At 38.9% G+C, this 13422-nt stretch overlaps 2 protein-coding genes across 2 annotated transcripts; both read left to right on the top strand.

The window, feature by feature from the left end:
• Positions 1–2022: 2022 nt before the first annotated feature.
• aplnr2 (apelin receptor 2) lies at positions 2023–3480 on the top strand. Its single transcript, XM_054619605.1, has one exon. It carries the CDS (start codon positions 2023–2025, stop codon positions 3478–3480), a length of 1458 nt encoding a protein of 485 aa, XP_054475580.1.
• Positions 3481–4432: 952 nt separating this feature from the next.
• hdac10 (histone deacetylase 10) lies at positions 4433–12868 on the top strand. Its single transcript, XM_054620232.1, has 21 exons — positions 4433–4544; positions 4659–4758; positions 5794–5928; positions 6045–6141; positions 6227–6324; positions 6451–6555; positions 6645–6713; positions 6798–6924; positions 7414–7479; positions 7579–7638; positions 8044–8133; positions 8217–8323; positions 8398–8465; positions 9189–9435; positions 9583–9673; positions 9791–9876; positions 10540–10596; positions 10698–10779; positions 11607–11795; positions 12104–12263; positions 12374–12868. The coding sequence occupies exons 2-21, from the start codon at positions 4700–4702 to the stop codon at positions 12403–12405; spliced, it is 2025 nt and encodes a 674-aa protein (XP_054476207.1). The 5' UTR covers positions 4433–4544; positions 4659–4699; the 3' UTR covers positions 12406–12868.
• The last annotated feature ends 554 nt before the right edge of the window (positions 12869–13422 follow it).

Below are 13422 nucleotides of genomic sequence, written 5' to 3'. Positions count from 1 at the left end.
AATGTAGATACTTAACATCACAAGGACTTGGGGATTAGACACCAAGCATTAACTGAAATGTCTGAATGTATATTTTATAAAACTGAATTGTTTGCTTGAATATCTAGAGAATGTCTTAATTTCATGAAATTAGTTCAAAATCAAATTTGTATTTGCATATGGACATACACAAGATCAACAAAAACACTTTTGCATTTTTAAGATTTTTTTTTAAATCAGGGTAAAAGTATGTATTATGATAACAATTGAAGTAATTACTAGTCAGTAATGTAGTAATTTGATTTATATTCCACTCATTGTCCACATATCAAAACATCGACTCTGATAGATAAACATACTTTCATTGGCTGATACTACTAACTAAGTGTCAGAAATAACGGAGATAATATCAAAGTAAATAGTAACTTATACCCATCTAATAAATACATTGAAGTAAAAAGTAGAATATTTCAATTTGAAATGGAATGGATTAGAAGTATAAAGTAGCATAAATTGAAAATACTCAAGGAGAGTACCATTACCTCAAAATTGTACTTAAGTTCAGTACTTTACACAACTGACTGTCATTTAAGAAATGTATATACAGTGAATTGAAAGCCTCCTTCCTGCAATAATCAACACAGCTGTGGGTCATATGTTAACTGACAGTATTGTTCTTTTTTACACCAGTTTATACAGAATAATGGTTTTAAATATGGTCTATTGTGATGCTTCAGTCAGACTGTGAAAGTGAAAAGTTTGCTTGTGCTCTGTGTGGGTTGTTACATTTAACCTCTGTATACACTGTATACACTGTGTGTGTTTGAACACAACAAAAGAGGGTGTTAGTGTTTTGCATACATTCGTGCACTGTCGTGCATTCGGAATGTGTGTGTGTGTGTGTGTTTGTGTGTCCGTGCATAGAGACTATGAGCAGTCTATAGGATTGCGGGGGAACTGTTTGTGTGTGTGTCTCGGGTTTGTGTGTATTTGCTTGGGGGGAGGAGGATGGGTGATGTTATTGTGTCTCTCGGGAGGGTTCGTGTGTTTGTGCTGGGGGGGGGGGTATTTGCAGGTCTCGTAACTTTCTGCTGGGGTGGTCTGGTTGGGGAATAAGAGAAAGGAGTGTGTGTGTGTGTGTGTGTGTGTGTGTGTGTGTGTGTGTGTGTGTGTGTGTGTGTGTGTGTGTGTGTGTGTGTGTGTGTGTGTGTGTGTGTGTGTGTGTGTGTGTGTGTGTGGAGGACATTGCTATTTATTCTGACTTAAGATGAAGACACACCTTCAACAGCAGGCTCAGAAGCTGGAGGAAAAGTCACAGAGAGAAAGTGGAATGAGAGAAGACAGGATGAGAGGCCTGCTGCTGGATTTTGCTCCACAATGATCGTCACTGCATCATCTCAGTAGAGATTTCAGCGTTCCTAGCCTGAGGTAAGTGTCTGTTTTGAGCCTCTTCATACCTCCTTTCGAGACCAGGCCCCTCATTTAGAACAAATACAATGCAATGCTTACATGCAAAAATCCTGGAATCCAAATGTACTGTATGAATTTAAAAAATGTTTTATAGGAAACCCTAAAATAAAAGAAGTTACAGAGAAAAAGATGCAAATGCTGCATGATTAGCATCCAACATATTTCTTAAATGATAAATTGTCAATGCATTTGAAAGGCTCATTGCCTGTTTGTTTTTTACAGACACTGATGACATTTAATTGTTGTTTACAAAAGTCTGTTTACAGCATTCTTGGGCAGATTAGTCCAAAATTCCTCTACTAAATTTCCAAAGTAAGATGTCTGCTGCTTAACTTAATGATAAAAGCTGTGCACGTACAGTATTTTCAGTATTTTAACCTGTTAAGTTAAAGCATCTCATTGTGTTTTGTTGAATTTTCAGATCATCCGAGTCAACGGACTGAGGAAGAAGGGAGACTGAACAGGTGGATAATCAACTAACTAATCAACAGCTTGCCAGGAAAGTTTTGGGACCTCCAGTGATTTTAAAATGGAAAATGATTTGATATAGAAACCAAGGAGATGGACGCGCAGATGTCAGACTCAGACTTCCTCACCTCCGCCTCTCCCTCTCCCTCTCCCCCTCCACTCTTCGACTGCGACTACAGTGACTGGACTCCTTCCCTTTCCATTGTCCCATCCCTCTACCTGCTGGCCTTCCTGGTTGGTTGCCTCGGCAACTGCCTAGTGCTGTGGGCCTACCTGGACCGGGCTAGTGGGAGGGGAACTGGAAGACTCTGTTGCACTGGCATTTTCAGAAGCAGCCAGCAGAACATAAACAGCGCCGGTAGATTTCACCAAGGGTCCTCTCCTCAGAAGAAGACAGAGAACTGTGGATATTCCTCGGGACAAAGACCCTCCTCTCACACCTGCACCTCCACCTCTTGTCCCCCCTCCGTCCCCCGCCCCTCACGCTCTCTGACAGACTCTCTGATAGCAAGCTTAGCGTTAGCTGACCTCTGCTACCTCGCGCTCCTCCCTCTGTGGGCGGTCTACACAGCCATGGGCTACCACTGGCCTTTTGGGCAAGCCCTCTGCCAAATCAGCAGCTTCCTCACTGCCTTTAACATGTACGCCAGCGTGTTCAGTCTGAGCATGCTCAGTATGGAGCGGTACTGGGTTCTGACTGGACGCCGGCACTCCAGACACCATGGCCCTCAGAGGTGCCCCAGCAGGGCTATGTGGATACTCGGAGGGGTGTGGGTGCTGGCGGGGGTGCTGGCACTTCCTGGTTTGCTACTGCGCTCTGTCAGGGAGGTGGAGGTAGGCCCTGAATCCGATTATGATTATCAGCTGGAGCCGGTTCATCCAACCACTGACTCTAGATCAGTATTCCTCTCCTGCCAAATGGATTACTCCATGCTGATTGGAGAAGAGCTGGAGGAGACGGATCGGGAGCAGGCGGAGAAGTGGTGGGCAGCCGCTTTGGGAGTTAAATCAACTTTAATTGGCTTCCTGCTTCCTCTTGTCATCCTGCTGGTCTGCTACTGCTCATTGGCCCAGCTCCTAAGCAGACATTTTGGGCGGGGCCCTCGTTCGGACCGCAAGCGCCAGCGAAGACTCCTCAGGGTCATCGTCACCCTAGTGATGGCTTTTTTTCTGTGCTGGCTGCCTCTGCATGTCAATAAGACTGTTAGCATCCTGCTGGACTTTGATATTGTCACACACTCCTGCTCTTTGTATCAGATTTTACTTGCCGCTCAACCATACGTCACCTGTCTAACTTATATCAACTCCTGCCTCAACCCTCTCCTGTACGCTGCATGTGACCCGTCATTCAGGAAGAGATGCAAAGGAGCTCTTCTCCTGCTGTGCAGGACGAGCAGGAGAGGAGGAGGAGAGGGAAGGGAGGGAAAGAAAGATGAAGAAGATAAAGATAAAAGGAGTTCCGCTTTGCCTTCAAGAACACAAGAGGAAACAGCAGATAAGACAGAGGGAGAAGAGGAGATGGTGGGGGAGGTGGATGCCATGACTGCTGAGATAACTGCTTGAAATGGAAGAATCATATCTAATGTCACATTGTGGAGCCAGGACATCAAGCTATTTTGTTTGCCACCAATAAATCATGTGTGATATACTTTTTCAGTATTGTTAAAGATGGTCAACAATCATCAACAAAATGCCAAAGTGGCCTGAACTCAGACTCTGGAAGAAAACTGTCTCAGGGGTCAATATTTCCAAAATAAACATCCTTATCACATGAACATCTAAAATTCCAATCCACAGATTTCCCACAGGAACAATTCCCCACTTCCTGAAAGATAGTTAATCGTCTTGCCAGACCGAAATGTTCGCATGACATCTGATCTGTTTCTATATTTTGTACGAGTAATGTACTCTGAGTTGTTTACTGACTTGCTGTGGACTGTTGTTTTGATTTTGTATTAAAAAATGATTAATGTAACCTACCTTTTTCTTTGGATTGTAAGAAAATATGTACATCCATAAATATAAAAAAAAGTTAAATTAAAAGCATCAAGATAAAAGCATAAAACATTGAAGTGTAAGGGTGGTAAAGTACGTGTTTGAATGAGTTGTATAACGCAAAGTAAATAGATACTATTATACACACTCTTAAAATGTACAAAGTAGATTTGTGTGTGTGTGTGTGTGTGTGTGTGTGTGTGTGTGTGTGTGTGTGTGTGTGTGTGTGTGTGTGTGTGTGTGTATGTGTTTATGATAAATAAGAGTGCTTGGTTCCCCTTTAAAACATTTGTGTTTTTGTTGGAATAGTACTTTAGTATAAAAGCAAGTGTCCTTTTGCATGTCATTTTATCCAAACCAAAACATCTTCTAACCAGTAAACTCTGAACATATGTACATCAAGCATTGTGCCATTTAATAGTAAAACTTTAAAGCAGAAAGGTCACCTCTGCAGAAGTAAGTACCAAACCCCGTCCACAGTGTGGCGCTAACGCACTATTAAACTGTTTAACAACCTGCATACAACTCAAAGAAGACTTATTGGACTGTTTCACACTAGATGCCCACATATGATAACATGGTTTGTGCAGAAAACTAAGGACTGTCGGTGTTGTTGTGAGTGAACATCAAAGGTTTGTTTACAACACAGATTATCTGTCAATTTACTCCATGCACAGTTTGCATCAGAGATAGTTTGCTTATTTACAAGAATAAACCGTTGCATTAATGAACTTTGTCCCATGCAGTTTGACAGGCTGGTTGAGGAATAACGTTGCGGTTAACGAAGATGGGAACTGCATTGATATATGATGAGGAGATGACCAAATACAAATTGCTCTGGATTGAGTAAGTATCTGAATTGAGCATGAATGAATCACACTTAATTTATTATGTTTTTATTGTATAATCTATATGAATTACCACGACTGTGTTTTAACTCTAACGTTATCTTACTGAGTCCATGAAGTAGTAAATTGTTACGTCTGATTTAGTGATTCGTGATTTTAAATAATGGGTAGGAACTGAAGTTGCGGTTATTTGCGTAGATGCGGACCCGGACAGTTATCGAGGAGCACCCGCAGCGTTAGCTCCAAAGCTAAAGGTTGTGGTTATAAAACGTCCCCCACTAATCACTGAGTTTATTTCCTCACAAATTAAAAGCGTAAAGTTATCATATTTACTCTTTAAGTCTTTATTTTGTCAATAAAGTCTGTCTCACCCAGTATAGTTGTTACTCAGCACTTTATTTACTCTTTGCCGGCTAACAGCTGTGTTCATGCTAATCCCCCAGAACACATCTGTCTGAGGCTGTTTATAGAGATAGGTGTAATGCAGGACAGGTTTATGGACAATTTAACGTTAACTGTGTTTTTTTAAAAAAGTTAGATATTTTTTTTGACTGGTTTACTATAGCTCAACGTTTTGCAGTTAGACATAAAGTTATCTTTGACATAATCTCACATATTAAGAAGAAATAAAACAAGATAGATACAACAAACAAGCACAACCTAATCCTTTAAATACAAAAAAAAATCTCCAATAAGATCACCACTGTAGACCACTAGGAATGTCATGTAATGTATGTGTATGTATTCTCAGCACTACTTCCTTTTTTTTAATACAATGTGTATTCTTGATTAAGGGAAAGGTCCACTGCTTCTTCACAATTTCACATCTGTTACCTGTTTGCTATGATGTTTGTGCTCAAAAAGGGCAAAAATGAAATTGATAAACTACTAATGTAAAAAAGAAAAATGAAAAGATCAATAACAAATTCAGTAGTGCTGAATGAAGATACAAATCCTTCACTAGCTCATAATGAATAAATCCTTAACTAAATTAAATTGTATGTAACATCATTTTAATATCTTTTTTCTCCAGCCCTGCATGTAAGATTGAGGTTCCTGAGCGTCTGACTGTGAGTCATGACGCTTTGATTAAGACCGGTCTTGCTGATCGATGCGTCTCCGTACCTGTGCGCGAGGCGACTGAAGCAGACATCCTGCTGGTTCACAGGTCGGTCCTGATGTCCACAAAGAAACCTGGTTCGGTTCATTGTTTCGTCCTCTTCCTGAGGCTGAAATAAAAACCTAAAGCCACTAATCCACGTGCACTTTGCTGATCTTTAACAGTGAGGAGTACTTGGAAGCAGTAAAGAAGACCCCCTATATGACTCTGGAGGACCTGAAGGAGTTCACCCTGCAGTATGGTGACGTCTACTTCCACCCAGTGAGTCCTGTCAAATACTTGATATTCTTGACATCAGAGTTGCAGCTGCTGCTAACACTTTCATTTTTCTCATTTACTGCCCTAGAACATCTATCACTGTGCCAAGCTGGCTGCAGGCGCCACACTGCAGCTAGTGGACAGTGTGCTGACAGGGAAGGTGAGGAACGGCATGGCTCTGGTCAGGTGAGGCCATTAACCCCTTAGACACAGCAGTCCTGATATAAACTCTGATGTTACAGTGACTACATGATTTATCAATTACTGCATAAAATCCTGACATCACTATCACTCCTCTGTCATCGTTGACAGACCTCCAGGACATCACAGTTTGCGCAGTGCTGCCAGTGGATTCTGTGTGTTCAATAATGTGGCCATAGCAGCTCGATACGCCAAACAAAAATATGGGATCAAAAGGTAACTTCAGATTGTTTCATTTATTCTTGTAAGATGTACTGTATTAGTTTTGCCACGATGTATTCATTTATTTCTTAATATTTTGTCAGGGTGTTGATAGTTGACTGGGATGTACATCACGGTCAAGGGGTGCAGTACTGTTTTGAAGATGATCCGAGGTGAGTCCTTCCTAACCGACTAGTGAAATTGTTTTATGTTGCTGTTGTCTTCTAGCATAATACATTCTGCTTGTTTATTCCCAGCGTCCTCTACTTCTCATGGCACCGCTTCGAGCATCAGAAATTCTGGCCAAATCTTAAAGACTCAGACTACGACATTGTTGGCAAAGAGAAAGGGGCAGGATTCAATGTCAATGTACCATGGAACAAAGTAAGAAACCACAGATATACTTGAAGTCATTTTTTATTTTCTTGGTCTTCTTTAAAAGAAAACGTTTCTTGTTTTATCTTAAACTATCTTTATGTTGACCGAAAGAATATAGTTGAAAGAGAGAAAAATATTATAGAATTTCTGCTTTGACAATAATGTAAATTAAACTCAAAATGACAACAATATTATTTTTAATAAATAAAAATTAAGGCTGCAACTTATGTTTACTAATAATTAACCTTCATTGGTTATTTAAAGAATAATTTAATGTATTAAATGATCAAATTATAATGAAATATGCAGTTTATACAAATGAGCAATCAAGCAGCATTACTCTTTTTTTTTTTTTTTTTTTAAGCTAAAACTAGAAATCATTCTTTAATTATTTCCGTTCATAATGTAAAACATTTGTTGTGATGGTTGGGTGCACACGTTTGTGTGTATTAATGTTTTTTTTTTAATTAATGAGGTCCCATTGTGATAATTCAGGTGGGGATGAAGAACAGTGACTATCTTTCGGTCTTCCTCCACGTCCTTCTGCCAATCGCATACGAGGTAAAGCATTTAAGAAAATTCACATCTGGCTTACAGATACTGATGTGTTGGATATTATTTAGGTAAATGTATGATTGATTATGTGTTTCTTTGTCACAGTTTAGCCCAGACCTGGTCCTGGTGTGTGCAGGCTTTGACTCAGCCATCGGTGACCCAGAGGTACTGAATATTAAATGCATGAAATATACATTTTGTTTATATCCTTTTTTATGGCTGTTATATCAGGTTCAGCTGCCCAATCTATTGCAATTCAATACAACAGCTCTGCCATAAATTGTACAAAGTTTAGAATTTGCCGTTTTTGGTGACATTGTCTGAAATGTGTAAAATAAATTATACTGCACTGTGTTTTTTATCATAAAAGTAGACTTTATAGCAGAACGGTTATATTGGATTCCGTTAGATTTTTTCAGGTGTACCTTATAAAGTGCCCACTGAGTGTACAGCATCATAAGCATGTGCATCCTTGCACTTATGTCCTTTTTTATCTTTTATCTCAGTACTTGTGAGTACTGTAAAACTCTGTGTCCAGTCTGTTTGACTTGCGTGAGTCTTTTCTTTCAGGGTGAAATGTGTGCCAGCCCCGACATCTTTGCCCATCTCACTCACCTACTCATGAATCTCGCAGGAGGGAAACTGTGTGCTGTGCTGGAGGTCAGGCCACAGATACGTTACAAACATGCTACCGTTCTGTTGGAGGAGCATTTGGTTGTAAAGTATTTTCTTATGTTTTCCAGGGAGGATACAACTTGACTTCCCTCCCCCAGTCTGTGTGTCAGACAGTTCAAACTTTGCTTGGAGACCCAGCGCCGCGACCTGCAGACCTCGATGGTCCCTGTACAAGGTCAGTCTCACGTCAGTTTAATCACGTGCATGTGTGTCTTGTAACCGTAGTGAATTAATTTGTTCTAATTTCAGTGCACTTGAGTCCCTTCACTGTGTCCGATCAGCTCACAAACCGTACTGGTCCTGCCTCAACCATGCAGGTATAACATCGTAGTTATTTATTTTTGAGCTTCTATTCCTTAAAAAAGAATTACAGTTTAAATGGTCTGACTCATGGACAGTTTTAAAAAAAGGATGAAATTAAAACCAACAGAACCAGAGATATGGGATATGTTTGAAATGGCGTATAAACATACTATTTATACTAAATATACTGTGAGGTAGAAGGTTTAAATAATTAACTGTTGTATAAAATGATTACGAATGATGGCGAGTGACCTTAAGGTACAGTTATGAGGAAAAATGCAAAAACAAATAATAATACTAATTTACCTCAATAGAATAATACTGGAAAAAATCTAATTGAGTGAAAGAGGTTATGTTGAATTACATTTGTTCTAAACAATTTTCTTTTAACGATGGCTCTGAGCGGTAACATCATGATGGATACAGTCATGTGATGCAGAGAAGACGTATTGATTATGTTTACTTCAGTTTGAACAGAATACTGCTAATGCAAAGTACTTCATTATTTATTTAGTGGGCAGTACGACCATCATCCTTTTTTATTACACACATTCTCCTTCCTTGTCAAAACCTGCCACCTACATTACCCACAATGCATCTCTGTCACTTACAGTTTTCTCTGAGATTCAGGTGTGTTAAGCTAAAAGCGGCTAATGCGGCCTCGAGCTGCTAGCCTCAATCAGAGATGACTTATAACTTCACTGCTTCATAAAATATTTCATTACTCCTTTCCCCAGCTGAGCTACCCACTGCTGATGTCAGCACAAAGCAAATTAAATTAGCAGAAGAAGAAGAAAAAGAAGAAGAAACGCTAAAAAAGGGAGAAGAGGAGAAAAGTGCAGAGGTGGAGGCTTGGCCAGAGCCTCCTAAACGCATCACTCCTCCGGTTCGCACTGCTTTAGTCCTCCCTAAAGATGTGACTTGCCCAGACGGATGTAAACGCTTCAGCTCATCAGAGGACCCGGTCATAGTCAACAAACTCAGGTAATATATATTAGAATAGTCAACTTTATGTCTTATTGTTCACACAGGAAGAATATAACAGGAGGTGTTGAATTTAAAATAATATGTATAGTCATGATTTTTTCTTTATGATAATACAAAATATTTGCTGATTTTTCCCACAATAAGGGAGAATTTCTTCAAAGACTCAGATGACAGCGATGCTCTCACAACCCTCTCCACTCTTACTGCCCTTGTAGAGAAAATGGAGAAGAATGAGGTACAGTATGGATGTTATTGTTTGTTTCTCCTCTTTTCGAGTGCTGTGATATGATCTGCTTTTTTCTGACCTGACCACATGAGCTGTGATCTGATTATATTTATTCACACATCTCAGATCTGCAATGGCTTGGCACTGGTCCGTGACGTCTCCATGGCGATGAAGTGTGTTGTCCAGCATGCTGCAACTGCTCACCGCAACCGGTATAGAAATGTTGATCTAATCCATATGTACATTGAAATGAAATAGAAAGTGACAGATAGGACAGATTGCCTTGTTACAGGAAATAAATAGTTCTACTTTTTTTTTTTAATTCACTAAGAAGTATTTTATTTTTATTTGGTTACTTTCAGAGACTACCCACTAGCTATTTCCCCTTTTACAGTCTTTATGCTAAGCTAACTAGCCTAGCATAAAGACTGTTGCTCAGAATGTAGACCTATTTCTTTAAACACTGTTTGTGTTTCTGGGATTTTTTGGGCTCAATTTATTGTTTGCTTTGTTTTTCTCATTTGTGATGCAGCTAAATGAAGGCATTTTTGTTTTAGATACAGTACCAGTCAAAAGTTTGGACACACCTTCTCATTCAACTACTTTGAAGAATCTAAAATATAAAACATATTCTGGTTTTGTTGAGCATTTGTTTGTTTACCACATAATTCCATATGTGTTCCTTCATAGTTTGGATGTCTTCAAAATAAATCTACTATGTAGAAAAAAATAAAGAAAAACCGTTGAATGAGAAGGTGTGTCCAAACTTTTGACCGGTACTGTACATTTTAGATCCTAACTGAAAATAAAAGATCAAGCTGACTTCACTTAATGAGTAAATAAATCTGACTCAATACCACTTTCTCCTCATTCAGGGTTCTGGTCGTGTGTGTTGGAGACGCAGTGGTGCCGAGTCAAGGCACAGACGATGGGTAAATGTAATTTGTGTGTCCCTGAATTAGACTTTGTGTTAAAATTTTCCCCCTTGAGCTGATGAAAGGAGAACATTTACAGAAATATTTTCCATCTACAGGAAAACACTCCTGGTACAGTTCAGCAACAAGGAGTCAGAGGAACAGAAAAGCAAATATCACATTCCTGTGTGTCTGAAGAAGGTACTGTTTATTAGAATAGTAAAAATCACCATTCAAAGGATTTGTGAAGTCATATCTTCTGTGTGCACATAGGATTGTAGTGAATGCTAATTTAGTATTACTGTTTTTATTTTTTTTAATCTTTCTATATGATCATATTTATGACAATATATTGTGGCCGAAAGATGCCACAGCATGACATCTTACATACTTCTGGTATAAATATGTTTTATTTTAAGGGTACTACATTTTTTTTATTTATTTAAGGCTGCCCCCTCTTAGTCGATTTGTCAACTAACCGGTCATTTTGGTCTTAGTCCACTAACATTTCTTGAGACGTTTTTTATGCCTTTTTGAATGGCTTATTTCAAAAAATATATGAGTACATCTCAGGTAAACACAAGATTTAAAGTGATGCTGTTGTGTGATTCTTTGCGGCGAAACACATTTTTACAGATCTGTCAATTTAATTTAACAAAAGATTAGTGTGTTCTTGTGTCGAACAAGAATTTCTTTGGTCAAGGACAACCCTTAATTTATTGAATAAACGTAGTGAGCACAAACTTGAGTTTTTACAATATACTACAATATTTTATTTAATGTTGTAACACAGTGATATTAAAATAATGCTGTCATGATTGTGCCCCACTGTGCATAAAGTGTGTGTGTGTGTGTGTGTGTGTGTGTGTGTGTGTGTGTGTGTGTGTGTGTGTGTGTGTGTGTGTGTGTGTGTGTGTGTGTGTGTGTGTGTGTGTGTGTGTGTGTGTGTGTGTGTGTGTGTGTGTGTTCCACACTGTGATGACAGATGTGATCACACCTTGAGTGTATTTGTTTGTCTTCTCCCACAGGGCTGCAGTGACGTGTCGGGGTTCACACAAGCTGTGCTGGGCCTCCTTCTGCCTCTGGGATACGAGTATGACCCCGGTCTGGTTCTGTTGGTGCGGATGCCAGGTAGCGGGCTGTGTGAAGGTGCATGGCAACAACTAACAGGCCTGCTGCAAGGCCTGGCACAAGGACACACACTGGTGCTCATGCAGGTAAAAAAAGAAGAAGAGGTACAGTACCAGTCAAAAGTTTGGACACACCTTCTCATTCAACTACTTTGAAGAATCTAAAATATAAAACATATTCTGGTTTGTTGAGCATTTGTTTGTTTACCACATAATTCCATATGTGTTCCTTCATAGTTTGGATGTCTTCAATATTAATCTACAATGTAGAAAAAAATAAAAATAAAGAAAAACCTTTGCCTGGTACTGTATACGTGTTCATCTTCCGCTTAATTTATGTGGCATTTCAATTGGCAGGTGTTCTACTTCAGTGGTCTGTAATTTTGTTATTTCAGGAAGATGAGAAGGCATGTGTTGGCTCCACAGCCTCCTCTCTCCTCGGGGTGGCCGCGCCCTCTCTTGGGAATCTTCATGCTCCTCTAAAGGAGGACATGGAGGCGCTGGAGAGACTGAGACACAGACTGCAGGCGGACTGGAAGCTGCTGCAGACTACAGGTGAATTCACAACAGCAGCATCACATGGCAACATTGCACATAATGTGAAATCCACAGTGTTTGAAACAACCTGTACTAACTTAATAGGAACTTCTGTCTCCTAAAAACAGCACCACAAACTGGAAGAGGTGATGAGCACTGAAGCCAGTCAGTTGAAGCACATCAATCAAATGTCTTGATAAAATGTAGTATTTTCAAAAATGTTTTTGTATCAACGGTGCTTTTTATCATTCACACTGTGCCTGAAATTAAACTGTATTTTTCAAAACACATGTTTGGAATTAATCAAAGTCTTGTGAACCCCACGACTGATTGTCAAATGGATTGACAGAGCACTTGATGTATGGATTAACAAATCAATAATCAACCTAATTAATTTATTATGCTTTGAAAAAAATTGTTAACATAAATGTCTAAATACTGAAAGAATACAGGCCTGTGCTATGAATTATGATGACGTTTTTTGTCCCCAATCGATAAATCAAACTCTTATTTCTGGGTGAATTTACCCAAAATCTATGTTGTCAAAAGTCAATTTTGTTAGTTGTAATGGTTGTCACCCTATGATGTTAACTGTTGGCAAAATTGTGATATTAAATAATATAGGAGGCTGAGCAAATTCTTCTTTTTTTTTAATTTAACCTAAAATGTTTATACATGAATTGCAAATAGTACATCTGAATTTTTTTTTGGGTTGATCTTGTTACAAACAAAGGTCTTAATGTGTAGTTAAATCGGCGATATGTGTTTGCATCCAACAAGGCTTTAATATGTTTGGAAAATGAAAATGATTTTGGGTGGATGTTCGTTCTTTGTGAACAGAAGAGAATCAAGTAAGTATATTTACTCAAGTCCAGTACTTGAGTAAATATACTTTGAGGTTTGTACGTAACTTCAGTGTTTCCATTTTATACTACTTTGTCCTTCTACTCCATTATATTTCAGAGGGAACTCTTCATTTATTTCAAAGCTAAAGTTACTAATAACGAATGGTAAGGTTTTACACATAAAACACATGAATCGTTTATAGATGTAGTTGCACTTTTAAAAACATTAACGTAATAACAGTGAATTGAGACTTGGACTTAATAATGAATACTTTCCTTTTGATACTGTAAGTACATTTTTCTGTTAATACCTGTTGACCTTTTCTTTCGTA

This window comes from Anoplopoma fimbria, chromosome 19 (assembly GCF_027596085.1).
Source record: "Anoplopoma fimbria isolate UVic2021 breed Golden Eagle Sablefish chromosome 19, Afim_UVic_2022, whole genome shotgun sequence".
NCBI lineage: Eukaryota > Metazoa > Chordata > Actinopteri > Perciformes > Anoplopomatidae > Anoplopoma > Anoplopoma fimbria.
The sequence above is the reverse complement of the archived record's forward strand: the minus strand, read 5'-3'. Positions and strand labels throughout refer to the sequence as shown.

Coding starts and splice junctions, on each gene's coding strand:
- hdac10 (XM_054620232.1), top strand. CDS start 4,700: ATGGGAACTGCATTGATATATGATGAGGAGATGACCAAATACAAATTG. Junction 6,142..6,226: donor GTGACGTCTACTTCCACCCA/GTGAGTCCTGTC, acceptor TTACTGCCCTAG/AACATCTATCACTGTGCCAA. Junction 9,877..10,539: donor GCAACTGCTCACCGCAACCG/GTATAGAAATGT, acceptor CTCCTCATTCAG/GGTTCTGGTCGTGTGTGTTG.
- aplnr2 (XM_054619605.1), top strand. CDS start 2,023: ATGTCAGACTCAGACTTCCTCACCTCCGCCTCTCCCTCTCCCTCTCCC.